This window comes from Onychostoma macrolepis, chromosome 11 (genome assembly GCF_012432095.1).
Source record: "Onychostoma macrolepis isolate SWU-2019 chromosome 11, ASM1243209v1, whole genome shotgun sequence".
Classification (NCBI taxonomy): domain Eukaryota; kingdom Metazoa; phylum Chordata; class Actinopteri; order Cypriniformes; family Cyprinidae; genus Onychostoma; species Onychostoma macrolepis.
Window position 1 is genome coordinate 27,943,246 of NC_081165.1, and position 27,817 is coordinate 27,971,062.

The 27,817-nt window shown below is 35.3% G+C and overlaps 2 protein-coding genes and 1 long non-coding RNA gene across 4 annotated transcripts; 2 read left to right on the forward strand and 1 right to left on the reverse strand.

Moving 5' to 3' along the window:
• Positions 1–36: 36 nt before the first annotated feature.
• rbm34 (RNA binding motif protein 34) lies at positions 37–5,318 on the forward strand. The gene is given in 11 exon segments (XM_058791462.1): positions 37–218; positions 820–964; positions 1,056–1,183; positions 1,815–2,019; positions 2,111–2,170; positions 2,258–2,301; positions 2,379–2,462; positions 3,607–3,670; positions 3,749–3,803; positions 3,898–4,004; positions 4,943–5,318. Coding segments are annotated over 11 exon segments (1,233 nt in total). The 5' UTR covers positions 37–189; the 3' UTR covers positions 5,255–5,318.
• A 983-nt stretch (positions 5,319–6,301) lies between these two features.
• tomm20b (translocase of outer mitochondrial membrane 20b) lies at positions 6,302–13,573 on the reverse strand. Of its 2 annotated transcripts, none has more exons than XM_058791461.1 (5): positions 13,313–13,573; positions 9,894–9,940; positions 9,686–9,767; positions 7,060–7,202; positions 6,302–6,913 (listed from the first exon to the last, which is right to left on the reverse strand). In XM_058791461.1, exons 1-5 carry the CDS (start codon positions 13,434–13,436, stop codon positions 6,869–6,871), a joined length of 441 nt encoding a protein of 146 aa, XP_058647444.1. In that variant the 5' UTR covers positions 13,437–13,573; the 3' UTR covers positions 6,302–6,868. The 2 variants fall into 2 exon arrangements, with proteins under 2 accessions (XP_058647444.1, XP_058647443.1); XM_058791460.1 differs by lacking the exons at positions 6,302–6,913; positions 7,060–7,202 and adding exons at positions 8,669–9,279; positions 9,423–9,565.
• On the forward strand, positions 13,520–21,454 carry LOC131549359 (uncharacterized). Its single transcript, XR_009273385.1, has 3 exons — positions 13,520–13,651; positions 16,924–17,080; positions 20,356–21,454. It is a non-coding gene; the product is annotated as an uncharacterized LOC131549359 (long non-coding RNA).
• The last annotated feature ends 6,363 nt before the right edge of the window (positions 21,455–27,817 follow it).

Below are 27,817 nucleotides of genomic sequence, written 5' to 3' on the forward strand. Positions count from 1 at the left end.
GAATGATTCCGCGTCAGGAACCGATGATGAGTGTTTGTGGTTTCCGGGGGCAGATAAATTCCGCGCACGCGCGTGTGAGCGAAATAAACGTGTTTGTGCGAAGCTTCAGCAACAGAAGCGTTTAGCTCGTTCATATTAGATCTGACGGATATTACGGTTTTTACACAGATATGCGCTCTGAGTGACATCATGAAGAAGAAGAAGCAGTTTGTAAAGAGGTTTGTTTTCTGTTATTAATTTGATAAACTGTCATTAAATAAACATCAGTTAATTGAACGGTGCAATGCTGTGTTTTTAAATAATATATAAGTTCACGAAATAACCTTAGAGTATATACACACACGTATATATGTGTGTATATATATATATATATGTGTGTGTGTGTGTGTGTGTGTGTGTGTGTGTGTGTGTATATATATATATATATATATATGTATATGTATGCATGCATGCATGCATGCGCACACACACACACACACACACACACATATATATATATATATATATATATATATATATATATATATATACATATTACATAAATATATGCATATTACATGCACGCGCACACACACACACATATATATATATATATATATACATACATACATACATGCATACATATTACATAGACATACATACATACACACACACACACATATATAAGTCTATGTAATATGTACGTGTGTGTGTGTGTATATGTGTGTGTAAGGTTCATCAATGATAACGATGGTGTTATCATCTTAAAACTCAAAATAACATGGTATTACCACCATGGTACCTTTGTTTTACTTTGGTTTTGGGATCTTGTTGTTGCAGTAGTGATGGTGGAGATGCTGGAGATTATACAGTCGGTCAGGTGTCCAGCAGCCTGTTCCCAGAAAAACACAAAACCGGAGCTTTATCATCTTTATTCTCCTCCACATCATCTGCAAATACTTTAGTCTTTGTTCCTGCACCGAAGGTACGTGTATCAGATGAGAAACGTGATCGTGGTGTTTGAAATGACAGTGTCGTGGTCCTAATGGTGGTTGTTCGGTGTTTCCTCTCATCAGACTGAGTCTAATGTCACACCAGCACCGTCTGATAACGCTGATGTCAAAGGACAGCGTCAGATTCAGAAACAGAAATCGAAGGAGACTTCAAAGACGCTCTCGGTGGCTGAGAAGAAGCTACAGGACAGGTCAGTGATCCTGCTTGTGTTTGTGCAATGAAACACATTTCTGAGACATGATCAGTCAGATCTGACTTCACAACACTGTGTCCTTACAGTAATAGAAAACCTGGGATTTTAAAGATGTTTTTTTTCTTGACTTTAATAAAGTAGAGGAAGTAATAAAACCTCATGGAAGAATGTTTAAAGAATATATTTTCTGAGCACTTATGTTCAGCTTTAAAATGTGTAAAGTAAAACACAACAATGTGCAAATTTGAGCACATTATTATTTTTAATTAAATCATTAATTGCGCTGAATGATTCATTAGCATACAAGTCAGTTCATTTTAAATAAGGTAAGTAATTTTTAAATTAATTTTAAGGAAAATTAATTGTACAAATAATTAAATTTAAATATATAAATGTATTTTTATTCACTTATCCTGTTTTATTTTATTATCTGTGTCTTGTTTCATTTATTTTATTTTTTATTATTTTTATTATTTCTGTATGCTGGACCTTGCCTCATTCTTAAATAATTCATAAATTAATTTATTTTAATTTCTAAATAAAATTAATGGATTTTAGTGATTTAAAAAAAAAAAGAAAATGTAATGGAAAACACATGGAAATTAATTTTCAATGTTGAAACCCACAGAGAGAGCGCTCTACAGAATGCAGATGATGAAGGACAAACGAGTGCAAAGAAAGTCAAACGCAAACGTCCAGATGCAACAGATGCAACGACTCAAGAGGAGAGGCTTGTTAAACACAGAAAGGCAGTAAAGAACATGGCAGAGGAGCGAATCAAATTGAAACGTACGGTGTTTGTGGGGAACCTGCCTCCGAGCTGCACAAAGAAGGTGCTTCAGTTTAATACACAGCTTAAAAAACAATCATGAATCTTCACTGAGGTTTCCACTAAAACCCTGTGTGTTGTATTTTGTTTTGCAGATGCTTTTGTCTCTGTTCAAGCAGGCTGGAGACATCGAGTCGGTCCGCTTCCGTTCAGTGGTGCATCTTCTGCTCTGGTCATTATATCGCTGTATTAACTCAGATTGTTGGATCACTTGTTTGAGTTTTAATAGAGGTGTTTTGCAGGTGCAAGAAGACCCAACTATGTCCCGTAAAGTGGCGGCCATCCAGTGAGTATAGCGTCCTACAGTGAAGAGTTTGATGAGATTGATTGTTATTAATATACTGATCTTGTGTCCATTTCTAGGAGGAAAGTTCATCCAAAAAAACAGAATATTAACGCTTACATCGTCTTCAAAGAGGACGAAGCAGCTGCTGGCGCTCTGAATTGGTACGAGTTTATTTGCATGATTGACTGTATTCAGTTACTGCATAATAAAACGTTTAAAGGAACACTACACTTTTTTTGGAAATAGGCTCATTCTCCAACTCCCCCAGAGTTAATAAGTTGAGTTTTACAGTTTTTGAATCCATTCAGCGATCTCCGGATCTGGCGATAGCACTTTTAGCATAGCTTAGCATAGATCATTGAATCCTATTAGACCAGTAGCATCGCGTTCAAAAATGACCAAAGAGTTTCGATATTTGTCCTATTTAAAACTTGACTCTTCTGTAGTTATATCGTGTACTAAGACCGGCGGAAAATGAAAAGTTGTGATTTTCTAGGCCGATATGATTAGGAACTATACTCCCAGTCCGGCGTAATAATCAAGGAACTTTGCCGCGGCAGAAGGCGCAGTGATATTACGTGGCGCCTGAAAGTAGTCCCCAGCTATATTATAACCAGGTACCTGGCTGGGGACTACTTTCAGGCGCTGCGTATCACTGCGCCTGCTGCGCCATGTTACGGCAGCAAAGTTCCTTGATTATTACCGGAATGAGAGTATAGTTCTAGCAAAATCGGACTAGAAAATCGCAACTTTTCATTTTCCACCGGTCTTAGTACACGATATAACTACAGAAGAGTCAAGTTTTAAATAGGAAAACTATCGAAACTCTTTGGTCATTTTTGAACGCGATGCTACTGGTCTAATAGGATTCAATGATCTATGCTAAGCTATGCTAAAAGTGCTATCGCCAGACCCGGAGATCGCTGAATGGATTCAAAAACGGTAAAACTCAACTTATTAACTCTGGGGGAGTTGGAGAATGAGCCTATTTCCAAAAAAAAAAGTGGAGTGTTCCTTTAATTACAGCATGATCTTCTATATCAGATTGATTGATTTACTTTTAAATTAAAGGAATAGTTCAGTTTCTCTCCTGATTCACACCAGACCACTTTTTCACTGAAGGAAGCGTTATTATGGATTATAGACTTGTATTTTAGTTTAAAAACGTCTTAATGTTGGATTTATTTCAGCTTTTGTCTTCTCCAGACGTTAGCTGATGGACTGGAGTGCTGTGGATTATTGTGATGTTTTAATCAGCTGTTTATTAAGTTTGAATGAAATCCAAATACATTTGAATTTGTGCAGGAATGGGCAGGAGATTCAGCCGGGTTTTTATATCCGAGTGGACCGCGTCTCTCAGCGCAGTGGCGTGAGTGTCATTAATAATGTTGTTGATTCAGCTGATTTTAAATGTGTTTATATAATAATCAATAATTTTTTCCCACAGCATGATCATAAAAGGTCCATATTTGTGGGAAATTTACCGTACGGTGAGTAACAGTGTTCGGAGATCTCTCTACAGCTCGATATCTTCTGTGACGTCACCGTTTCTCTTATGAACGCTTTATTTGTTTGTTTATGGCAGATGTAATGGAGCTTCCCTGCGTGAACACTTCGAGGAGTGTGGGAACGTGGAGGCGGTGCGTTTGGTGCGAGACAGAGAGTCTGGGATGGGGAAGGGCTTCGGCTACGTCTTGTTTGAGGTAAAGCCTACTGTATCATATTTGATGTACACATTCCTTTATATTATCGTCACCATCAAAACTTTGCTGTTAAACCTGTTTCACACTGAATCTCCTCATGTCTTCTGTCTCTGGTTGATAGTTTAGAGGTTTTTTTATCCAGTAAAAGCTCTTTTAGTGTAATTGTAGAAGCGTCCAGCTTCTCGTGTCAGATCTTGACTGATTTTGATCAAGTAAAGGTCAGAATAACTGCAGTCATGTTTCCAGATGAACACTTACTGGACTGAAGCAGCTCAGCTTTACTTGATTCTCCATCAATCATTTTTAGTCTCAAATCTGATCATCAGGATCTTTTGAGGAGCTTTACGTTCACTGTTCCTCAGCGGAGGAATGATCTTCATCTCACATCTTCTGAGGAGCGTTTATTTCTTCATCTCTCCATCAGTATTGGATTATATGTTTGGATCATTTACATCTCATCTTACTGAGACATTATTGGAGATATAGAGCTACGACTGATATTTAGATCATTTTATGTCAGTATCTGCTGCACTGTTATAAAGATCTCATTGATTTTCATCAGAAGCATCAGAATTTAATCTCATCAGAATCTGCACTAAATTGCTTTTTTTTTTTTTTTTGCTCAGTTTGAGCCTCTAAATACGATTAAGCTGTTTTTTCTTCTTCCATTGAATATGATACTTAACAGAAACGCATGCAAACTTTTTTTTTTTTTTTTTGGTAATTTTTTTTTCTATTCTCTAAAAGGTTAAAAAAAATAGTCCCTTTTAAAAAAAAAAAAAGATTTTTCCTCATTATTTTACATGTCAGGCTTTACAGTTAATAGAGCGGTTCTGGAAGTAAAATTACATTTATTTCAAAATTCCAATTCATGTTTAATGATCTCATGCATACTATTTAATAAAGTGTGCAATTGTGGTAAAACTCTTCTGTTTCAGAGCCCAGATTCGGTGATGCTGGCACTGAAACTGGACGGCTCCAGATTACTAGATCGAAACATCAGAGTGAAACGATCCGTGAAGAAGGAGAAAGAAAAGAAAACCCCTCCAGGCCGTCCTTCAAGATTCAAAGGGTCAAAGCAAGAAATCAGAAATAAGACGGGAGGAAAGAACTTTAAGACAAATCCTGGCAACAAACAAACACCAGCTTCATCGTTCAAAGGAGAGATGGCAGATCCTACTGCCAAACGAGGCAAAGGACTGAAAAAGAAATTTAAGCACAAGAAAAAGAAACCAAATGTTCATATTTAATGCATGTACTTATGTTTTTACAAGTTTGGTGTTCTTATGTCACAAGTAAAAAGGTGATTAAACACTTAAGTTTCTGTCTTTTTTTTATTATAACAACCCATAAGATCTTTTAATTTCCATTTGTTCCTCTTTCGGTTGAAGCGTAAAACTACAAATAACTCGCGGAGGAAGATTGTTCTGCGCGTCACGTGGGTTGCGCTTCGGCTCCGCGCGGATGAATCTGATATTTTGCAGCGCTGATCAATATTACAGATAGTCATTTATCAGCATGAATTAAACTAACGACATCAAAACAAAACGAAAGAAACTGCAAATAATGTCTTATGAGCAGGTAAGAACAAAAGTTTGGCAACACTTGACATAACGATTGCTATTCATATCAGATAACTAGCCTGTAACTTGGCAATGCTGTTTATAGGCAAATAGACCAAAGCAGTAACCGGTTTATAGATCGGCATTGTTTTGTGAACTTTAAATGTGATTTATGTGAAACTTGATTCGTGTTTTATTAAGGGTGTGTCGCTTTTACTTTGTGTTAGCAAAAGCTTTTCTTAAGTTCATTTGTTAATAGCCTGAACTTCATTTCTGTATTTAAATGACGCGAACACGCATTTTCCCGGGAAATCCGTCCCGACAGCTCTTAACATAATTTACCGTAAAACAAAACTCGTTTTATGATGTATTCGCATTATTATTTATGTTTTGTTCATTTTGAACAAAAAAAAGTTTAGTTTTAACTTTCACTTCATGTTTGTAAAGTGTTTTTTTTTACCAATGTTGCATTAATGAATATTAGTGTATTATGTAAAATCATGAATTAATGAACAGAAAATGTATTAATATCATGTTAGATTTAATAAACGCTGTCTGCATTGTTCATGCATTGATACCCAATTAATTTAATGTTAATCCACTGAAACTTGACTATATATTTTAACAATATGAGAGCAAATTAAGTTTTCATTTTTTGATGATCTGTTGCTTTAAATTGCAATTGTGTATCTCAGAAGAGCAGCGCTTTATTAATAGTTGACTCTGACACATTGACTCCATACAATGATTTTTTTTTTATTTTGGAGTTAAAAAAAGAGGAAACTCTCCCCTACTTGAAACAGAGCACCTTTAAATGTGCTTCATATCCCACAATACCACATTAGATGTCTCACAGCCTTTAAAAATAACTTAAATACATGAACACAGATAAATGACAGCAGCATGTCCTCTCGTGAGTGTTTTCTTCAACCGGCTGCTTTCAGTATTAGTCGATGACAGATGAAGGACGCTGTGAACATCCGTCTCTGAGCCTCTACGGAGACACTTCATTTACTGCTTGCATATTTCATAATTTTGTGAACCCAAAATGCTTTGTTAGTAAAACAAATAATTGATTTAAAAAAACTCATGCTTGTCATTCAAATACACTGAAACCCACTTCAACAGGACAAACTCAGAAGCTCAGATTCAAAACAAAACTATGATATTTTATCCCAAACACTTCTTTAAATCTGTATCTGTGCGTTTAGTGTTTGAGAACCGGATGGAAAGGGGCGGGACAGAGCGATTGCCTGATTCGAAGCAGACAGGAAGTGATGTCACAGAGCTGCCGGAGGTCTTCTACTCGATGTCGTCGTCGCTGACGCTCTGAGCGCTGACGATGCGCTGCACCAGAAGAGAGAAGCGTTAGATTTGCATTTGAGAATTTAGAAGACATTTAAATCATAAAAACGCGTATTTGTCTCATGAATATGAAGCAGATAATATATGCACATATTGCATATTTTAATTCTGTTTCAAATGCATGTCACCTGGCTGATGGTGGGCAGTTTGGTGAGGAGCATCTGGAAGACCGGAGGAGGAAGCGTTTGCTGCAGGACCTGCAGGAGCTGCTGCGGCTGACCGCACACGGCGATCGCATTCGTCAGATGATCCACGCCTTTCTCATAGTCACCTGACAGACACAGAGAGAGAGAAGACCAGGGTTAACAGCCAGAGTTATTATTATAATGACAGAATTTTCATTTTTGGGTGAACTGTCCCTTTAAATCTCAGTCGATTCACTATATGCAGAAAGTGAAAGTAAAAACGGAACGACGGAGCTTTCTGCATCTGACGCCGCATATTCTCTCAGAGACGTCGAGAGACCAATCTACTTCAACACGCTGATGATAACGGTATACAGCTAACTCTTTTAATTTATTCCCTTAATATGTGGCCCTTACATAGTGGGGAAAAAATGAGAGGAAATGTATTTCAAGCTAAACAGGTTGTTTTTGAAAGTTTGTGCTTGAAATAGGCTAAAGCTTTTATTTCATTGATTTTTATTGATGACTGCAGTGTTAATATTTTAATTATAGGCCTATAATACATTGTATAATAGACCTGCTTTAAACATTTTAAATAGCCTGGTTAAATAGTCAGTTATGTGGTAATATTGTGGGGGGAAATTAATTGTAATTTTAATTTAATAATAAAAGTAACTTCATAATAATAAGAATGTAACTGGCCTACGTTAATTGGAAATGCCTAATCCTCTTAATATTGCCAATAATTGATGTTTTTGACAATATCTCTGGCTATCGTCGATACAAGATCGTTTTTCGACGCAACCAAGCAAGAGGAGGTTATCGCGGGGCAGACAGCACGTCTTGTTGAGCGCAGTGGCACTGAGAACATTATATTTCACACACTTTAAGCTCTTTTATTGTCCAAATGTAATATGATTAGTCCAACGAATCGTTTGGTTTGAAAGCCTCGTACCGAACGGTTTAATATGAATATGTGTATTGTTACACCCCTAGTTATTATTGTTAACTAAAAACATTACAAAAATAATTTTGTTGAAATATGTTAGTTGAAATAAAATAATTATTAATTTGTTTATTAAATAATATTATTTCAGCTAATTGCCATTTCTCATTTTTGTTTAGTCTAACTTGATGTACTAAATAACTAAAACTGAAATACAAATTAATTTACTAAAACTAAAACACAATACTACAATACAAAACTTTACAATGAAGACATGCTACACATGTAAACAAATGTAATTTCTACATTAAATAATTTAGTTCAGGAAAGAATTTAAATAAAGAGTAAATTCAATAGTACTCACTTCATGTTTGTAAAGTGTTTTTTTACCAATGTTGCATTAATGAATATTAGTGTATTATGTAAAATCATGAATTAATGAACAGAAAATGTATTAATATCATGTTAGATTTAATAAACGCTGTCTGCATTGTTCATGCATTGATACCCAATTAATTTAATGTTAATCCACTGAAACTTGACTATATATTTTAACAATATGAGAGCAAATTAAGTTTTCATTTTTTGATGATCTGTTGCTTTAAATTGCAATTGTGTATCTCAGAAGAGCAGCGCTTTATTAATAGTTGACTCTGACACATTGACTCCATACAATGATTTTTTTTTTATTTTGGAGTTAAAAAAAGAGGAAACTCTCCCCTACTTGAAACAGAGCACCTTTAAATGTGCTTCATATCCCACAATACCACATTAGATGTCTCACAGCCTTTAAAAATAACTTAAATACATGAACACAGATAAATGACAGCAGCATGTCCTCTCGTGAGTGTTTTCTTCAACCGGCTGCTTTCAGTATTAGTCGATGACAGATGAAGGACGCTGTGAACATCCCGTCTACGAGCCTCTACGGAGACACTTCATTTACTGCTTGCATATTTCATAATTTTGTGAACCCAAAATGCTTTGTTAGTAAAACAAATAATTGATTTAAAAAAACTCATGCTTGTCATTCAAATACACTGAAACCCACTTCAACAGGACAAACTCAGAAGCTCAGATTCAAAACAAAACTATGATATTTTATCCCAAACACTTCTTTAAATCTGTATCTGTGCGTTTAGTGTTTGAGAACCGGATGGAAAGGGGCGGGACAGAGCGATTGCCTGATTGAAGCAGACAGGAAGTGATGTCACAGAGCTGCCGGAGGTCTTCTACTCGATGTCGTCGTCGCTGACGCTCTGAGCGCTGACGATGCGCTGCACCAGAAGAGAAGCGTTAGATTTGCATTTGAGAATTTAGAAGACATTTAAATCATAAAACGCGTATTTGTCTCATGAATATGAAGCAGATAATATATGCACATATTGCATATTTTAATTCTGTTTCAAATGCATGTCACCTGGCTGATGGTGGGCAGTTTGGTGAGGAGCATCTGGAAGACCGGAGGAGGAAGCGTTTGCTGCAGGACCTGCAGGAGCTGCTGCGGCTGACCACACACGGCGATCGCATTCGTCAGATGATCCACGCCTTTCTCATAGTCACCTGACAGACACAGAGAGAGAGAAGACCAGGGTTAACAGCCAGAGTTATTATTAGGGGTGTAACGGTTCGGTTCGATACAACACAGTGGTGTCACGGTTTGGTACGGTTTTGATTTCTCACCCTGAGCCAGCAGCTCTTCTCCGAGCTGAATCTCCTCCAGGAAGAACTTCTGAACAGCTTCGGCGTCTTTCAGGTCTGGTAACTGAACAAACAGAGAGATAGAAAAGATGAAAACCATTAGGGAACGTTTCATATGGCTGTTTCTCAATCAGAATTCACTATATTAAGAAAAAATAACATCTGTATCAATAAATGTGTGTGAAATTACCTTTGATAATCCAGCTTTCTCCTGAGCCACCTTCTGCTTTTTTCTTCCTGAAACAAAAATCACATTCATCAACATCTGCATTTTACAACTAGTGCATGAGTTTAACTAGTTAACTATATCTAGTCTAGTTCATTATATCTAACTTTAAGATGTTTTAAATACTGACAGACAGACAGATAGATAGATAGATAGAACAACAGACAGATAGAACGATAGATAGACAGACAAACAAACAGATAGAATGATAGAACTATAGATAGATAGACAGACAGATATTCAGACAGACAGATAGATAGATAGATAGATAGATAGAACGATAGATAGATAGATAGATAGACAGATATTCAGACAGACAGATAGATAGAACGATAGATAGACAGACCGAGATAGATAGATATTCAGACAGACAGATAGATAGAGCGATAGATAGATAGATAGATAGATAGATAGATAGATAGATAGATAGATAGATAGATAGATAGACAGATATTCAGACAGACAGATAGATAGAGCGATAGATAGATAGATAGACAGACAGATAGATAGAGCGATAGATAGATAGACAGACAGATAGATAGAGCGATAGATAGATAGACAGACAGATAGATAGATAGATATTCAGACAGACAGACTGATAGAGCGATAGATAGACAGATATTCAGACAGACAGATAGATAGAACGATAGATAGATAGACAGACAGATAGATAGAGCGATAGATAGATAGAACAGATAGATAGATAGACAGATAGATAGAACGATAGATAGATAGACAGACAGATAGATAGAGCGATAGATAGATATTCAGACAGATAGATAGAGCGACAGACAGATAGAACGATAGATAGATAGATAGACAGATAGATAGAACGATAGATAGATAGACAGACAGATAGATAGATATTCAGACAGATAGATAGAACGATAGATAGATATTCAGACAGATAGAACGATAGATAGATAGACAGACAGACAGACTGATAGAACGATAGATAGACAGATATTCAGACAGACAGATAGATAGAACGATAGATAGATAGACAGATAGATAGATAGATAGATAGATAGATAGATAGATAGATAGAGCGACAGACAGATAGAGCGATAGATAGATAGATAGACAGATAGATAGAGCGACAGACAGATAGAGCGATAGATAGATAGACAGACAGATAGAAGCGATAGATAGATATTCAGACAGATAGAGCGACAGACAGATAGAGCGATAGATAGATAGACAGACAGATAGATAGAGCGATAGATAGATAGATAGACAGATAGATAGAGCGACAGACAGATAGAGCGATAGATAGATAGATAGATAGACAGACAGATAGATAGAACGACAGACAGATAGAGCGATAGATAGATAGATAGACAGACAGATAGATAAAGACAAACAGATAGATAGATATTCAGACAGATAGATATAGAAATCACATTCATCAATAAATACTGACAGACAGATAGATAGAACGACAGACAGATGGAACGATAGACAGATAGAATGATAGAACAATAGATAGATAGACAGATATTCAGACAGATAGATAGAACGACAGATAGATAGATAGATAGATAGATAGACAGATAGATAGATAGATAGATAGAACGACAGACAGATAGAAAGATAGATAGATAGACAGACAGATAGATAGATAGAGCGACAGACAGATAGAGCGATAGATAGACAGACAGACAGACAGACAGACTGATAGAGCGATAGATAGATAGACAGACAGATATTCAGACAGACAGACAGATAGATAGAACGATAGATAGATAGATAGATAGACAGACCGAGATAGATAGATATTCAGACAGACAGATAGATAGAACGATAGATAGATAGATAGATAGACAGATATTCAGACAGACAGATAGATAGAACGATAGATAGATAGATAGATAGACAGAGATAGATAGATATTCAGACAGACAGATAGATAGAGCGATAGATAGATAGATAGACAGACAGAGATAGATAGATATTCAGACAGACAGATAGATAGAACGACAGACAGATAGAGCGATAGATAGACAGATAGATAGAACGATAGATAGATAGACAGACAGACAGATAGATAGATAGATAGATAGATATTCAGACAGACAGATAGAGCGATAGATAGATAGACAGACAGATAGAATGATAGATAGATAGATATTCAGACAGACAGATAGATAGAACGATAGATAGATAGATAGATAGACAGATATTCAGACAGACAGATAGATAGAACGATAGATAGACAGATAGATAAACAGACAGAGATAGATAGATATTCAGACAGATAGAACGACAGACAGATGGAACGATAGACAGATAGATAAACAGACAGAGATAGATAGATATTCAGACAGACAGATAGATAGAACGACAGACAGATAGAGCGATAGATAGACAGATAGATAGAACGATAGATAGATAGACAGACAGACAGATAGATAGATAGATAGATAGATATTCAGACAGACAGATAGAGCGATAGATAGATAGACAGACAGATAGAACGATAGATAGACAGATATTCAGACAGACAGATAGATAGAACGATAGATAGATAGATAGATAGACAGACAGATAGATAGATAGATAGATAGATAGATATTCAGACAGACAGATAGATAGAGCGATAGATAGACAGACAGACTGATAGAACGATAGATAGACAGATATTCAGACAGACAGATAGATAGAACGATAGATAGACAGACAGACTGATAGAACGATAGATAGACAGATATTCAGACAGACAGATAGATAGAACGATAGATAGATAGACAGATAGATAGATATTCAGACAGATAGATAGAGCGATAGATAGATAGAACGATAGATAGATAGACAGACAGATAGACAGATATTCAGACAGATAGATAGAACGACAGATAGATAGATAGACAGACAGATAGATAGATAGATAGATAGATAGATAGATAGATAGAACGACAGACAGATAGAACGATAGATAGATAGACAGACAGATAGATAGATATTCAGACAGATAGATATAGAAATCACATTCATCAATAAATACTGATAGATAGATAGAACGACAGACAGATGGAATGATAGAACAATAGGTAGATAGACAGATATTCAGACAGATAGAACGACAGACAGATAGATAGATAGATAGATAGATAGATAGATATTCAGACAGATAGATAGAACGATAGATAGATAGATAGATAGATAGATAGACAGACAGACAGATAGATAGATAGATATTCAGACAGACAGACAGATAGATATAGAAATCACATTCATCAATAAATACTGACAGACAGACAGACAGATAGATAGAATGACAGACAGATAGATAGATAGATAGATAGATAGATAGATAGATAGATAGATAGATAGATAGATAGAATGACAGACAGACAGACAGACAGACAGATAGATGCTCTCACGTTCTCGTAGTTTGTTCTTGTAGTTCGGGTCACTCCGTCTCTTTCTGTCGAAATAAATGCAGTAACCGACGAAGAGCGCTGCGCCCAAACCAGCCGCGATCCTGCTGCTGCTGCCGCCCATCATGACGAGAGAGATCAGAACAACACGACACGATATCAGAGCCGAGAAATAATAATAATAACAGCGATCAGACCGACTGCATGACCCTCACGGAGAGCCACACGAGGAAAGACCCCGGTGACGTCAAACCCTGTGACAGCTGAGCTGCCGCTGACTTCCGCCTGATCAGAAACACACAAAAATACTCTTCTCTCGAGCTCGAGAGGTGATCAAACAAGGTAAGAATATTATATCTTTATGTGGAAAATAAAACGATTTTTTTTTAAAATCCGTCCTTTAGAACAATGATGTCTTCTGTTTTTACAGCAGGTGGCAGTAAAGATCCACAGATGAATAATATCAGACAGTTCAATGTTATTTGATGCAAAACAAAGAGGTTGACATTTTGTGTAATATTTTGATTATCTGTAAGTTGTATTTATACATACGTAGAAGTTCTGTGGCATTTAAACATGATTTGAAAAATGTATTTCAATATTTAAAAGCAACTGAAAAAAATGACTTCCCTATTTAAAAATATTGTTAAAATATGTGTTATTTTGTATTAAGAACTCCCAAATATGTCCATATAAATGATTAGCCCTTTCTTTTATACATTTTTTATTTTATATAACACAATGTATCTATATAAATTATTTTGCTTTTATTTAAATGATTTAAAATCTCTCTCTCTCTATATATATATTCAATTTATTTATTTCCTTTCTTGGAGCTTGGTTGTATACTGTAATATACTTTTATTGTATGGAAACATTCATTGTTTACTAAACATCTCAAATATATTTATCTTAATTACTTTCATTGCATGGTAAAGAGCATTAAATTAATGAAGACAAAATTTAATTTACTTTTATAAAACAACAGTTGTATTTACATTTATTAATTTAATTTAATTTAATTTAATTAATAGAGATACAAGCCAGTCAAGTTTCATCCTCAAGATTGATGTTTCAGTATTTTATGATCAAATATTAGTTGTATAAACCTCTTTTAAGATGCATTTCTATGCTTTTATGACTTTAATTTGTATTGCATGGAAACCTTTATTGATTCTGTTGCTAATAGAGGCATATGGACTAATGTTTGGGTGTTTAGGGTGATTTTCATTCAAATGTATTTTAAATTTTTTGTACTTTGAAGTACCGTGTGAAAATATGGTACATGAATATGATAATCATTCATCAGGTCTGTATATATAATGGTATCACAATCTGTTACCGCTGCCAGTGTGCTTGTTTTGGTAAGAGACGTCCTGCTAATGTCCTTCCAGTTGGTTGCTCTTTATTTCTGTGTAGTTCTGCACTGAATCCTTTAATGTGTTTCCAAACATCATTTTCTGTCTCTGAACCGTTGCTGATGTGTGTTGCAGTGATGCCTGAATTGCAAACGACCCACAACTGCACGTCTCTCTCTCTCTCTCTCTGTGTGTGTGTGTGTGTGTGTGTGTGTGTGTGTTTTGTGACAAATGAGGACATGAATTTGTATAATGACAAGGGTATGACAGGTATTACAAGGAGAAGGTGACTTTTCAGGACATTACTCCATGTCCCCACTTTTCAAAACGCTTATAAATCACACAGAATGGAGTGTGTTGAAAATCTGAAATAGCAGAAAGTCTCCTGTAAGGGGTAGGTTTAGGTGTAGGGTTGGTGTAGGACAATAGAATATACAGTTTGTACAGTATAACAACCATTACACCTATGTGTGTGTGTGTGTGTGTGTGTGTCTGTGTGTGTGTGTGTGTGTGTGTGTGTGTGTGAGTGAGTGAGTGAGTGAGTGAGTGAGTGTGAGTCTGTGTCAGTGTCTGTGTGAGTCAGTGTCAGTGATTGTCTGAGTGTGAGTCTGTGTGAGTGTGAGTCTGTGTCAGTGTCTGTGTGAGTCTGTGTCAGTGTGTCTGTGTCTGTGTCTGTGTGAGTGAGTGAGTGTGAGTGTGAGTCTGTGTCAGTGTGTCTGTGTCTGTGTCTGTGTGTGTGTGTGTGTGTGTGAGTGAGTGTGAGTGTGAGTCTGTGTCAGTGAGTGTGAGTCTGTGTCTGTGTGAGTGTGTGAGTCTGTGTCTGTGTCTGTGTCTGTGTGAGTGTGTGAGTGTGAGTGTGAGTCAGTGTCAGTGTCAGTGTCTGTGTGAGTCTGTGTCAGTGTGTCTGTGTCTGAGTGTGTGTGTGTGTGAGTGAGTGAGTGAGTGAGTGAGTGTGAGTCTGTGTCAGTGTCTGTGTGAGTCTGTGTCAGTGTGTCTGTGTCTGTGTCTGTGTCTGTGTCTGTGTCTGTGTGAGTGTGTGAGTGTGAGTGTGAGTCAGTGTCAGTGTCAGTGTCTGTGTGAGTCTGTGTCAGTGTGTCTGTGTCTGTGTGAGTGTGAGTCTGTGTCAGTGTCTGTGTGAGTCTGTGTCAGTGTGTCTGTGTCTGAGTGTGTGTGTGTGTGTGTGAGTGAGTGAGTGAGTGAGTGAGTCTGTGTCAGTGTCTGTGTGAGTCTGTGTCAGTGTGTCTGTGTCTGTGTCTGTGTGAGTGTGAGTCTGTGTGTGTGTGCACGTTTTTGTGAAAAGTCAGGACATAGATGTGTATAATGACGAGGGTATGACAGGTATTACAAGGTGAAGGTGACTTCTCAGGACATTGACCCATGTCCAACTTTTCAAAACGCTTATAAATCACTCAGAATGAGGTTCTCTGTGTGTGTGTGTGTGTGTGTGTGAGTGAGAGTATGTCTGTGTGTGTGTGTGTGTGTGTGTGTGTGTGTGTGTGAGTGAGTGAGTGTGAGTATGTCTGAGTGAGTGAGTGTAAGAGTATGAGTGTGTGTGTGTGTGTGTGTGTGTGTGTGTGTGAGTGAGTGAGTGTGTGTGTGTGTGTGTGTGTGTGTGTGTGTGAGAGTATGAGTGTGTGTGTGTGTGTGTGTGTGTGAGTGAGTGTGTGTGCGATTGTGCGATTGTGTGTGTGTGTGTGTGTGTGTGTGCGTCATGTTTGACTGCTCTGTTTTTCCAGTGTGTGTGTGTGGGTTCATGATTACACTAATGTAAAAACTAATGTAAGTTAAACTGTGAGTACTGAGTCAAAATGTTGAAAGAAGTACCTTCTGCTCACCAAGGCTGCATTTATTTGGTCTAAACATACAGTAAAAATGTTAAATATTTAAAAAATTTAAAATAACTGTTTTCTATGTGAATACCTGTTAAACTGTAATTTATTTCTGTGATGCGCAGCTGTATTTTCAGCATCATTACTCCAGTCTTCAGTGTCACATGACCTTCATAAATCATTCTAATATGCTGATTTGCTGCTTAACAAACATTTCTGATTATTATTATTTTTGTTGAAGCCACCTGATACATTAACAATCAACAGTTTGGGGTCAGTAAGAGTAAAATAAATAAATTAATGAATACTTTAATTCATCAAGAATGCATGAAACTGATCAAAAGCGACAGTAAAGGGCCAAGGCTATCTACATAAATGTTATCGTGTTATATGACACTAGAGACTCATTTGTGTTTTCATTTCTCAGGAATGGTGAAGATGTGTCATGCAGCTGAGGCCTGATCACGCTCTCATTGGCTGATTGCTGTAGACTCCGCCCACTCCTCCTCCTCCTCCACCAATCAGAATGCCCGCTCACAGCTGCTGCTTTAAAAGCTCTGGCGGTTCCTCAGACTGAGTTTGAGGTGATCAGATCACAGTGTTGTTTGCTTATCTATAGTCTTTCTCTTATCTCTTGTCGAAGGGTAATTTATCATTTTCTCCTTTGATCTCCCACATCTTCTGTGGGTTTTGTGTTTCTGGAGTCTCGTATCTGCTGACTGCTGCAGAACCGGAGATCCATTATGACTGTGATGAGTCTGAGTCAGCGCGTTTATAGTGGTTCCTGAGTCAGTGACATGTGTCTAATTGGCCGATGTAATTATCTTCAGCTTTCTCATCTTCTGACATGCTCTAGACATTGTGTCCATAGCTGAAGTCTTATTTAAAGGGATAGTTCACCCAAAAATGATCTTTCTGTCATCATTGACTCACCCTCATGTTGTTCCAAACCTGTATGATTATACTCTCAATCTCAACAAAAACCAAAACCATAAAAAAATTGTTGCTTGAAATAAAAAAATGTTAATGGAAATAAAATAAAATATAAAAGAACTTACAATTATTTAAGGTACTTGCCAATTTAGTTTAATTCAAGTTTGATTTTACTGAAATAAATGTAATAAAAACTATATAAACATGTTTAAAAAAAAACAATAACTAATAAAAATGACAAAAACACAACAAAATGACTAAAACTTTAATTAGAATGCAAATAAAAAAAACTATAAAAGTATCTAAATGATAGTGCTTTCAACCGAGTCGAGCTCAAAAAAGCATGTAACTCATGCACTATGTTTCAACCATGTGATAGTTTTGTGTTCTAAAATACTGACAATCTGCTTTCTACTGTGGTTTTGAAATTAAATTCTTAATTTTTGCATGCTTTTTGAAATGTTTAGCATGCAATAAATGTTTTCGTACCATAAAAGTGAATGATCTATACATAAAAAATGTCTGTACAATTTATTTTATGTCATAGAGTAAAAATACGATTTATCATACAAAAAAAAAATGCAATACAATTTAAAAATACAATTAATTTTTTGTCATAAAGTAAAATATATATCAATCTCATGTTTTAAATCATATGTGCCCAAAATACCAAATTTCTCCTTTCTACTATGGTTTGGAATTTTCATTCACATTCGCATGCATTCAAACACAGTACATTGTCAGTGACAAGTGGTTTCAACAACTCATACATTGTATTTCAAGCCATTGAATGTCTTCCATTCTAGTGAAATTTCCTTCACAATTGCATACATTCAAAAAGGGTGCAATGTGAATAACAAGACCCGTGAGAAGCACTTTTGATGTCACTGATGTCAGTCCTGGTACAAAATCACAACATGCAACATTTGAGTGAGTGTAGAAAGTGAATGGTGACCTAAACTGAATCAAATGACTTCAGCGGCCTTGAAATATAGTGCATATAGAGGCATATTGACTAATGTTATGGAGTTTTAGAGTGATTTTTAGTCAACTTAAAAAAAAAAAAAATATATATATATATATATATATATATATATATAATAGTAAATATGTGTGTGTATACATTTAAAATATATGTATATGATTTATCTCCATTTGTTATATTGCATGCTAAAGAACATTATGTAAATGAAGACAAAATCTTATTTACTTAATTTTTCCTACACTGTAAAAAATGACCGTGATTTTAACGGTAAAAAACTGTGAAAATGCTACAGTAAAAACCTGTTAAATGGTTAACGGTAAGTTCCTGTAAAATATACAGGGAAAATCCGTAAATTGACATTCCCAGAATTCCCTGCGTTGCATTTCAAATTTAGTTTGAATTTGATGTTTTTTCTTTAAGATAACTATGTTTATTAGGGTTGTATGTTACATCTAATGTTGTTAAATTAATGTTTATAGCATATTTCAGTTTAATGAGTCTCACCATGATGGTGTCACTGTGTGCCTTCTATATATGTTATTATTTAAAAGCTGCTTGTGATGGGCTTTGGTTCATCATGTGACTCTCATCAACACCTGCTTTTGGTGGTTATCAGTGTATTTCAAAGATACAAAACAGATTTCAGTACTTCAATAGGTTGGTATATTAACATTATATCAGTTAATGAAATTACGGTATTTAACTGTAAATTTAAGTTAAATCCGTAAAACCTAAAATGTTGTTACTGTATTTTTTACTGTAGAATTCCGGCAACCACAGATGCCGTTTTTTTACTGTAAATTTTACAGAATTTTATTTTTACAGTGTATCCTTTTAACACAAAATATTCCTCTAGAGATGAAGACCGGTCAAGTTTCATCCTCAAAACTGATATAAATAATAGTAATATTTTTATATATTATTTAATAATGGGTAAAGTTAAATATATTATTTACCTTTTTATGATGCATTTTTATGCTTTTTTTGAGCTCGGTTGTATAAATTAACATACGCTTTTATTGTATAGAAACATTAATTGTATGCTAAACATCTCGAAACTATGCAAATGTTATATTTATTTATCTCCATTACTTTAATTGTAAGGAAAAGAGCATTAAATAAATGAAGATTGAATTTTATTAACTTATTTTTTCATATCCTTTTAACACAAAATATTATTCTAGAAATGCATAGGAGTCACGTTTCATCTTAGAAATTGATATATTTTTATATTTGAGATTATATTTTTATGATATGAAAATGAATTATAAACCCTTTTTATAATGCATTTTATGCTTTTTTTGGAGCTTGGTTGTATAAATCACCTTTAATTTTTATTGTATGGAAACTGTATGCTATACATTTATATATGCATATATATATATATATATATATTAATGCTGTCAAACCAAAATAAAAGTTTTGTTTACATAATATATGTTTGTGTACTGTGTATGTTTATTATGTATAAATAAAAGCACACACATACAGTATATATTTTGAAAATATTTACAAGTATTTACATGTATATATTCATACTCATATAATTTATATTATATATAAATATATTTAATATATAAACATTACATATTTTTCTTAAATATATACATGCATGTGTTAGTATTTATATACATTATAAATATACACAGTACACATACATATATTATGTGAACAAATATTTGTATTTTATATATATATAGTTATATATGCAAATATTTATTATATTTATTTATCTCCATTATGTTCATTACAAGGTAAAGGTTTTTTTTTTTTTTTTGGAGCTTAGTTATATTAATTGCCTTGCACTTTTATTGTATGGAAGCAGTTTATGCTAAACATCTCCATCACATTCATTGCACGGTAAAGAGCACTAAGTAGTTGAAGACTGAATTTTATTAACAAACTTTTTTCCATCCTTTCAACACAAAAAAATTCTCCTAGAGACGCAAACGGATCCTCTCATCAGTTGGCAGTAATACGGTGCTTGTGGTTTGAGTGGAGGCCGAGGTCTGCAGACGCTCCACCCTCCTCTTCACAGACAGAAGTGTAATTATTTTTACCCAAAGCTGCAGCTGTTTATTGCGAAGTCTGGCAAGTGCAGCGCAGCGCGGGAGTCCTGCCAGGAGACGGAGGCAACTGAAAAAATCTGCCATTACGACTGGAATAAAATACACCACGAGTTGAGCTGCTGCCCAGGAACGTCCGACCAAAAGCCTTTATGGCAGCAGAGGCTGTATTTTCCACGAACCCAGAGCTGCCTGATGTCATCCAATGTGTTTTCAAGGAGGAACACGTAGTGGAGCCTGGAACGGTGCGATGTAGGCCACGTCCAAGGGCTTTTTCATCATTACCGGGTGGGGTTTGGAGCCAAAGCCAGAAGCACGGAGAGCCAGAGCTCTTGTTTTGTGTGTGTGTGTGTGTGTGTGCTGGCGTGTTGTTTTTGGCCTGAGGTCTCAATAAAGCCTCTGTGGTCCGGCTCTTGGCCCTCAGAGGTTTTCACGGTCAGCAAACAGCGTTTCTCTCTCAGAAATCAGGCACCTGGATAATGGAAACCGGAGCTCGACACCTGCTCCCCGTTTCTGCTCGGATTCTCCGACGCTGTCAGCTGTGAAGTTGAGAAGGTGTGAAAACCACTGAATGTGTCAGAAACTGTGTTTTTGCGAGTGTGTGTGTGTGAGAGTGAATGTGTTTGTGACACGTTGAATTGCAAGAATAAAAATGGAAGTGTGAGACGAGGTTTCTGTGTGTTCAGTAGGGGTAGCTGCTGCTGCATCACACTTACCAACACCAGAGGAACGAGAGCTCATAACACAGCTGCTTTACTACACAACAGAAATCAACACTCACTGACTATTTACTCTGGTTTCTGGTCTTTTTGTGAATGATTCATCAGTACATATTTACATTTATGCATTTGGCAGACACTTTTACGCAAAGAGACTTAAAATCCATTCAAGTTATACATTTGACCATTCTTGCATTCCTCGGAAATTGAACAATAGTATTATTTTAAAGAAAAATTCATAATTATTAGTATTAATATTTTATTAATATTACAACATTATTTTATTTTTTATTTTATTTCGTAAGTATTTATTAATATTAATTTTCCTTAATATTACAATTTTATTTTAAAGAAAAAACATTTTTATTATTTTATCAGTATACATTAGTGTTAATATTTTGTTAATATTACAACATAGTTTTAAAGAATAAATATAGCTTATAATTTTATTATTATTTTTAAGAATAATTTATTAATATTACATTCTTCTTCTTCTTTTTCTTCTTTAATGTCTTGATGGCCTTTCCTTATAATGCCACTATTTTCATTTCAGCTGACGTCATCAGTCCCGCTTATTTATCGCCATCCAATCAACTCATCACAAGGGTTTTTTTTTTTTTTTTCACACTGAACATGCTGTTTAACTTGGAAATGCGTCACATTAAAACTCCACTACGTAACTTTTATTATCCCTCTAGCGGTTAAAATACAAAACAAGTAACTCGCGGAGGAAGATTGTTTTGCGCGTCACGTGAGTTGTGCTTCGGCGCGGATGAATCTGATGTTTTGAGGCGCCGCGCTGATCGCGATTTCTGTTGATCTTTTATCGGCGGGAATTACTAACGACATCAAACTGAAACTAACGAAAGATGGATATCTGAAAATATGTATTATGAACAGGTAAGAGCTTATATTACACTGTTAGTTTGTCTTATTGAAGTCAGTTGTTTTAAAATAACGTTACAAACGTTTGGCAACGCTGACGTAACTGTTGCTTCGTGTCAGATAATGGTGGAATTATGAAAATGAACCATGGTTTTATCATAAATAAAACCAAAAATACATGGTTACTATGGTTAAACCATGGTAACCAAAAATTAACCATGGTGTTGCTACACTAACCATAGTTTAGTGGTAATCAATATGCCAAAAAACATATTTACCACACTTTTACTATAATAAAACCATGGTTAATTTTTTCGTAAGAGAAACTACAAGTGTATTGAAAGGCAAACAGACTAAAGCAGTAAGTGGTTTAGCGATTAGCATAGTTACCAACATGTTTTGTCAACTTAGTAAAAGCAAAGCAAATGAGATTCTATGAAACTATGTTTATTCGTGTTTTTACGGGCTTGTCGCTTTCAAATCCTTTCGCTTCGGGTTTCAGTTGTTTTGTCTTCAAGCTATTCCACTGTAGTCTGACCTTCTGTCCTTTATTTACGATTATGACAAAACTAGCATGGACCAATGGCGGAAGTAGGCCTATGCAGTTTCCGGGGGAAATTATTATAGGCTTACCATAGTGATTTAGGGTGAAACAAAACACAGTTTGGAAGATACATTTTGTTCATTTTAATATGTTGTTACCAGTGTACAAGTAACGTGAGTTACGTAATCAGATTACTTTTTTCAAGTAACTAGTAAAGTAACGCATTATTTTTTAATTTACAAGAAAATATCTGAGTTACTTTAAAAAATGTTTTTAAAAAAAAGGAACTTTAAAAAAAAAAAAGTAACCCCAGTTACATTTTTTCCCCATTTATTGACTGACAAGTCTCCTGTCCCCATGTTGGGAGAAATCAGAAGCGTTTGCTGTGTGAACGTGATCTTATTGTAATTCTAGACTAAATGTGAATGTGCATTAATTCATCCCACTTGCAAAAAAACAGATTTAGTATTCATCAAAATGAATTAAAACAGTGAAATGCAAACTCAGAATATGACGCAAAGCTGCGATAATTAAATATGTTAAATAACACAAATGTATCTAATCCCATTTTATTAACCAATGTCTTTGCTGATGACCTTTGATGATCCAGTTCAACCATAATAATAAGCAAAAATAACTTTAGATAAAGTAACAATTGTGCTTCATTTTTTTAAACTGCTGAAGAGAGTTGAACCTTCTTCTCCTGCGTTCTACTGTACAGACGTGAATTTACTTTTCCTTCAGCCTGAGGTTTATTCATTACACTTTTTGGTGTGAAAGGGCTTTTAAATTTGCTATAAATAGAACTTCTTATATTAAAAATATACAATCAAGCCCAGCTCAAATTTAAAAAGTAACGCAAAAGTAATGTAACGCATTACTTTCCATAAAAAGTAACGTAATTAGTTACTTTTTTAGGGAATAACGCAATATTGTAATGCATTACTTTTAAAAGTAACTTTCCCCAACACTGGTTGTTACTTGTTAGGAAATGTTGCTAGTAGTATTTTGTAAGTGTTCTGCTTCAGTTGCTTGGGTTTTGACAACAAATGCTGCAACTACACGCTCAACTTTAATACTTGGTATACTTGATTTGCATAAAATACTAAAGCAAACACCACAGCACCGCATGCATTTGTACTGTGCATGCATACTGTACACAAGGATGACGTCCCGTCTGAGATAGCAGCGGCGTCTGGGCGAAACGCTTTGAGGTGAACAAAAGCCTCCTAGTGTCGCATTTCCAGGCAGGAGACGAGCACTAATCCGCACCTGCTCATCGGCTCTCTTCAGATCCTGTGTGTCTCTGCCATCCGCGACGGCCAGCCAGGCACATCCACAGGAGACTCTTGGCACGGCGCGCGCGGGCTGCAGATGGCCTGGGATTGATGCTCCGCACGCTGCCTCCTCCTGCAATGGATCTGATTAAAGCCTTTGAAAAGAGACAGGCATTGATCATGTCGAGCTGCATCCGAGAATACCAATTAAACCCTTTGAACTCCCCTTAAATTATATCACCATCCAATAATTACGTATCCATGAATAGTCATCATCGGGAAGAAACCTTGTTTTCTCTTGTCATCGGGGTCCAAAGCTGCATAATCAGTGTGTTTTGGTGTCGCTCCATGCTCTGTCACTTTCCCGCGGCGACTCGCAGGCCTCACGGGACGCGTGAACACGTGTGGGGCGCTTTACCGCGACGCGTTTCCCAGAGTCATGACTGTGAAACGGCAGAAATCGGCTGGAAGTCATAGTCCAGCTTTATGTTTTTACAAGAAGGAAAAATGTCATTTTGTTTGTGGTTTTAGACATTTTTCCAAAAATGGTTTATTATTGGAAGCATGTCTTTAAGGCGATCTTTATTAATCAAGCGCTTTACAGATAGTTTCAAAGCAGCTTCACAGTAATAAACACGAAAGTAATAATGTTCATGTTGCAAAATTCATTAATTAAGTAACCAATTTCAGCTGTAAAGCAGCTCTGCAGAAGACAGTAGTATTGAAGCTTGTTTCCAAAATAACTGCAGCTTTTTTTATTTCACAGTTTAGACATTTTCTCGCAATTTTGAGAAAATCAGATATAAATTCGCAACTCAGAATTTCAAGATGTAAACTCAACACTTTGACCCTTTCTCTGAATTTGCATCTCACGTTTCAGTTTTTTTTTGTTTCCACCATGAAATGAATAATAAAAAAGCTAACAATTCTCAAAATTCCGAGTTTTTATCTTTATAGAGTTAATTCTGATGTTATTACATGAGCCATTGAATTTATTGTTAACGTCAATATAGTGACACCTGCTGGCTAAAGAATGTCACGAAAGATTGTTTAAATATCGCGTCCCATTTTTACATTTTAGACTTTGTTTCGCAATTCTGTTTATGTCTTGCGATTCTCGCCTTATATTTAGCATATTTGACTTTATATGCAAATCTGATATCATATCACATTTCTGCATTTATATCTTTTTCTCAAAAAAATTTTTTTCACAATCCTGCGTTTATATCTTGCAATTCTATGTCTTTATCTCACCATTCTGCATTTATTTCTCACAATTCTGCATTTACATCGCGCAGTTGTAAGTTTAAATCTCGTGATTCCGACTTGATTCTCACAATTTTGTTAATATCTTGCGAAATATTACATCAAAATTGCATAGATTTTGTATCCCCCAATTCTGACTTTATATATATATATATATATATATATATATATCGCTATTCTATCTTGCAATTCAATATCTTGCAATTCTGACGTTAGTTTTTGCATATTTGACTTTATAGGCCTATCTTGCAATTCTTGCATTATATTTCGCATTTCTGACGTTATTTTTTATTTTTTTTTAGAAACATTCAATGCCAGAAATTGGCTTCCATACAATAGTGTCTTTATTCAGCTCAATTCAGTTCAATAACTGTGTTGATGTTGCAAAGTTAAGTGTCATTATCAAGTTCAAATATTGTTGTCATCTGATAGTCTAAACTGAATATTAAATGCTTTAAAAAATATAATAGCCAGCAATTGAAATGATAGTTTATTCCACGACACCAGAAACTATGTTAAAAAAAAAAAAAAAATGCAATGAAATAAGCCAATTTCTGACCTTTTAGCCCAAAATAATGTTGTGTTTTATTTATCAGTGTGATAGCGCTGAAGCACGCAGGACGTGGTTGTTTTTGCTGAGCGCTTCACTCCTCATGTTCTGCTCCACAGCTTTGAAGTCTTTGTTTCAGGACGAAGTGTGCATGAATATTTTGGCACGCGCCCGAGGCTGTGTTTTCTGAGCAGGACTGGAATGAAAGCTTTGGAAAACATCACCAGTTTAACTGCGTTTACCCAAGTCTCCTCTCTCTCTCTCTCTCTCTCTCTTCCCTCTGTTCTTGTCCCCCCCCCCCCCCCAAGCTTGCCTCAGGAAATACTGAAACGATGAAAGGCGCTTGCGTCTTTTTCTCCCTCTCTCTCCTCACATTCATCATGAGCCTGTTCACATTTCCTGTTTACATGCCCGAGGGCAGAGCGCCTCCCCGAGCAGGAGACGAGCCTCTGATGATGCAATCGTGCTCTCACTCTCTCCTCGTCCTCGTGTTGCACAACCCTCTTCTCTACTGAAATACAATGCACCACTTCTCATTTCAGACGCATTGTTCTGAGGCCTGCTTTTGACACTGACATGCCTTGCATAAAGCAAAACTTTATTTATTTAAAACGTGCATTTCTTATAGCCAACATGTTATGCAGTTAATTTGCATGGACGCAGATAATATAGCTAACATATTCCTTTAAAAGATATCAGTGATTAAATTTACTTTCATGCAGTTTGCAGATGCATTCTTCTAAAATGACTTGCATTGCATTAAATGAATGCATTTATTACTTTATTTCATGCATTGAAAAAGTTACATTTTTGTTCATGTTTTGTTAAGAAGTAACATTCGTTATGTAAAGCAGATGTTCAGAACATTAGCAACGTAACAAATTATGTTTTGACTTTTTTTGTTTGTTTGTTTTCTTTGGTAAAGTGCATTAGTGTTCCATTTTGGAAAAATATAACTGTATTCATCGATATGCATGCTTATGACATACATAATGCAGAGAAATGTATAAACCTTCACTTTTCATGTCAACATGGAATTACATTTACAACTCATTTTACTTAATCTGATGTATGTTTGAGTTAACAGCAGCAGTGTTATTTTAATATCACTGACATATTATTATAGTTTTAATTAATATTTTATTTTTTTGTTAATAATTTTTATTTTTAAGTGTTTAGGTAATTTATTTTTTTGGGAATTTTTATAGTTTTCATTATTATTTCAGTTTTAGTTATATTAGTACATTAAGTTAACTTGAAAATGGGAAATGTTGCAATGGCAACTAACTGAAATAAAATAGATTTTTTAATTTAATTTAATTTAATTTAAATATTTTTTAGTTAATGTTTATTTTATTTTAGTTTCAGTTATTTTAGTACATGACGATAAACTAAATGAAAATGAGCAATGTTGCCATAGCTGGAAAAAAAAAAGGTTATATTACTGAATTTAATTTAATTTTATTTAATTTTAGTTAATATTTATTTTATTTCTGGTTTAGTTAAACGAAAATGATAAATGTTGCCATAGCTGAAAAAAAAGAAGTTGTATTTAATTTAATCTTATTTAATTTTATTTTAGTTCATATTTATTTTATTTCTGGTTTAGTTAAATGAAAATGAGAAATATTGCCATAGCTGAAAAAAAAAAAAAAAAAAGTTGTATTATTTAATTTAATTTAATTTTAGTTAATATTTATTTTATTTCTGGTTTAGTTAAATGAAAATGAGAAATGTTGCCATGGCATGTAGCTAGTTTAAGTGTCTTTTTAAAAAAAATGGTTTTAGGCTAACTGTTATAACCCTGGTAAAAACAGGATATCCGGTCAAATGTACGCATCAGCTTCGTTTATGATTTCATGCCGTTCGTAACCCAATAAAATGCATCAACAAGTCAAAGTCCACACATAACATGATGAGAAAACTAGTTCAGCAAACATTCACAGAGACAGGTGTGTAAAACAGTAAATGATCTCTGCTGATAATGCACACCTGTAAAACAAATACTAGAAATTTGCATTGCATCTCATTTCCCTGTACGTCATACGAGACGCTATATCTCACATATCCCATATCTGACTACAGCATATACTGAC

Bases quoted from the DNA above. Each gene is read 5' to 3' on its own strand.
- tomm20b (XM_058791461.1), bottom strand. From the start codon at position 13,436: ATGATGGGCGGCAGCAGCAGCAGGATCGCGGCTGGTTTGGGCGCAGCG. The intron at 9,768-9,893 runs GTAATTTCACAC...CTGTTTGTTCAG, and splicing joins AGAAAGCTGGATTATCAAAG to TTACCAGACCTGAAAGACGC. The intron at 7,203-9,685 runs GTGAGAAATCAA...TGTGTCTGTCAG, and splicing joins AGAAGAGCTGCTGGCTCAGG to GTGACTATGAGAAAGGCGTG.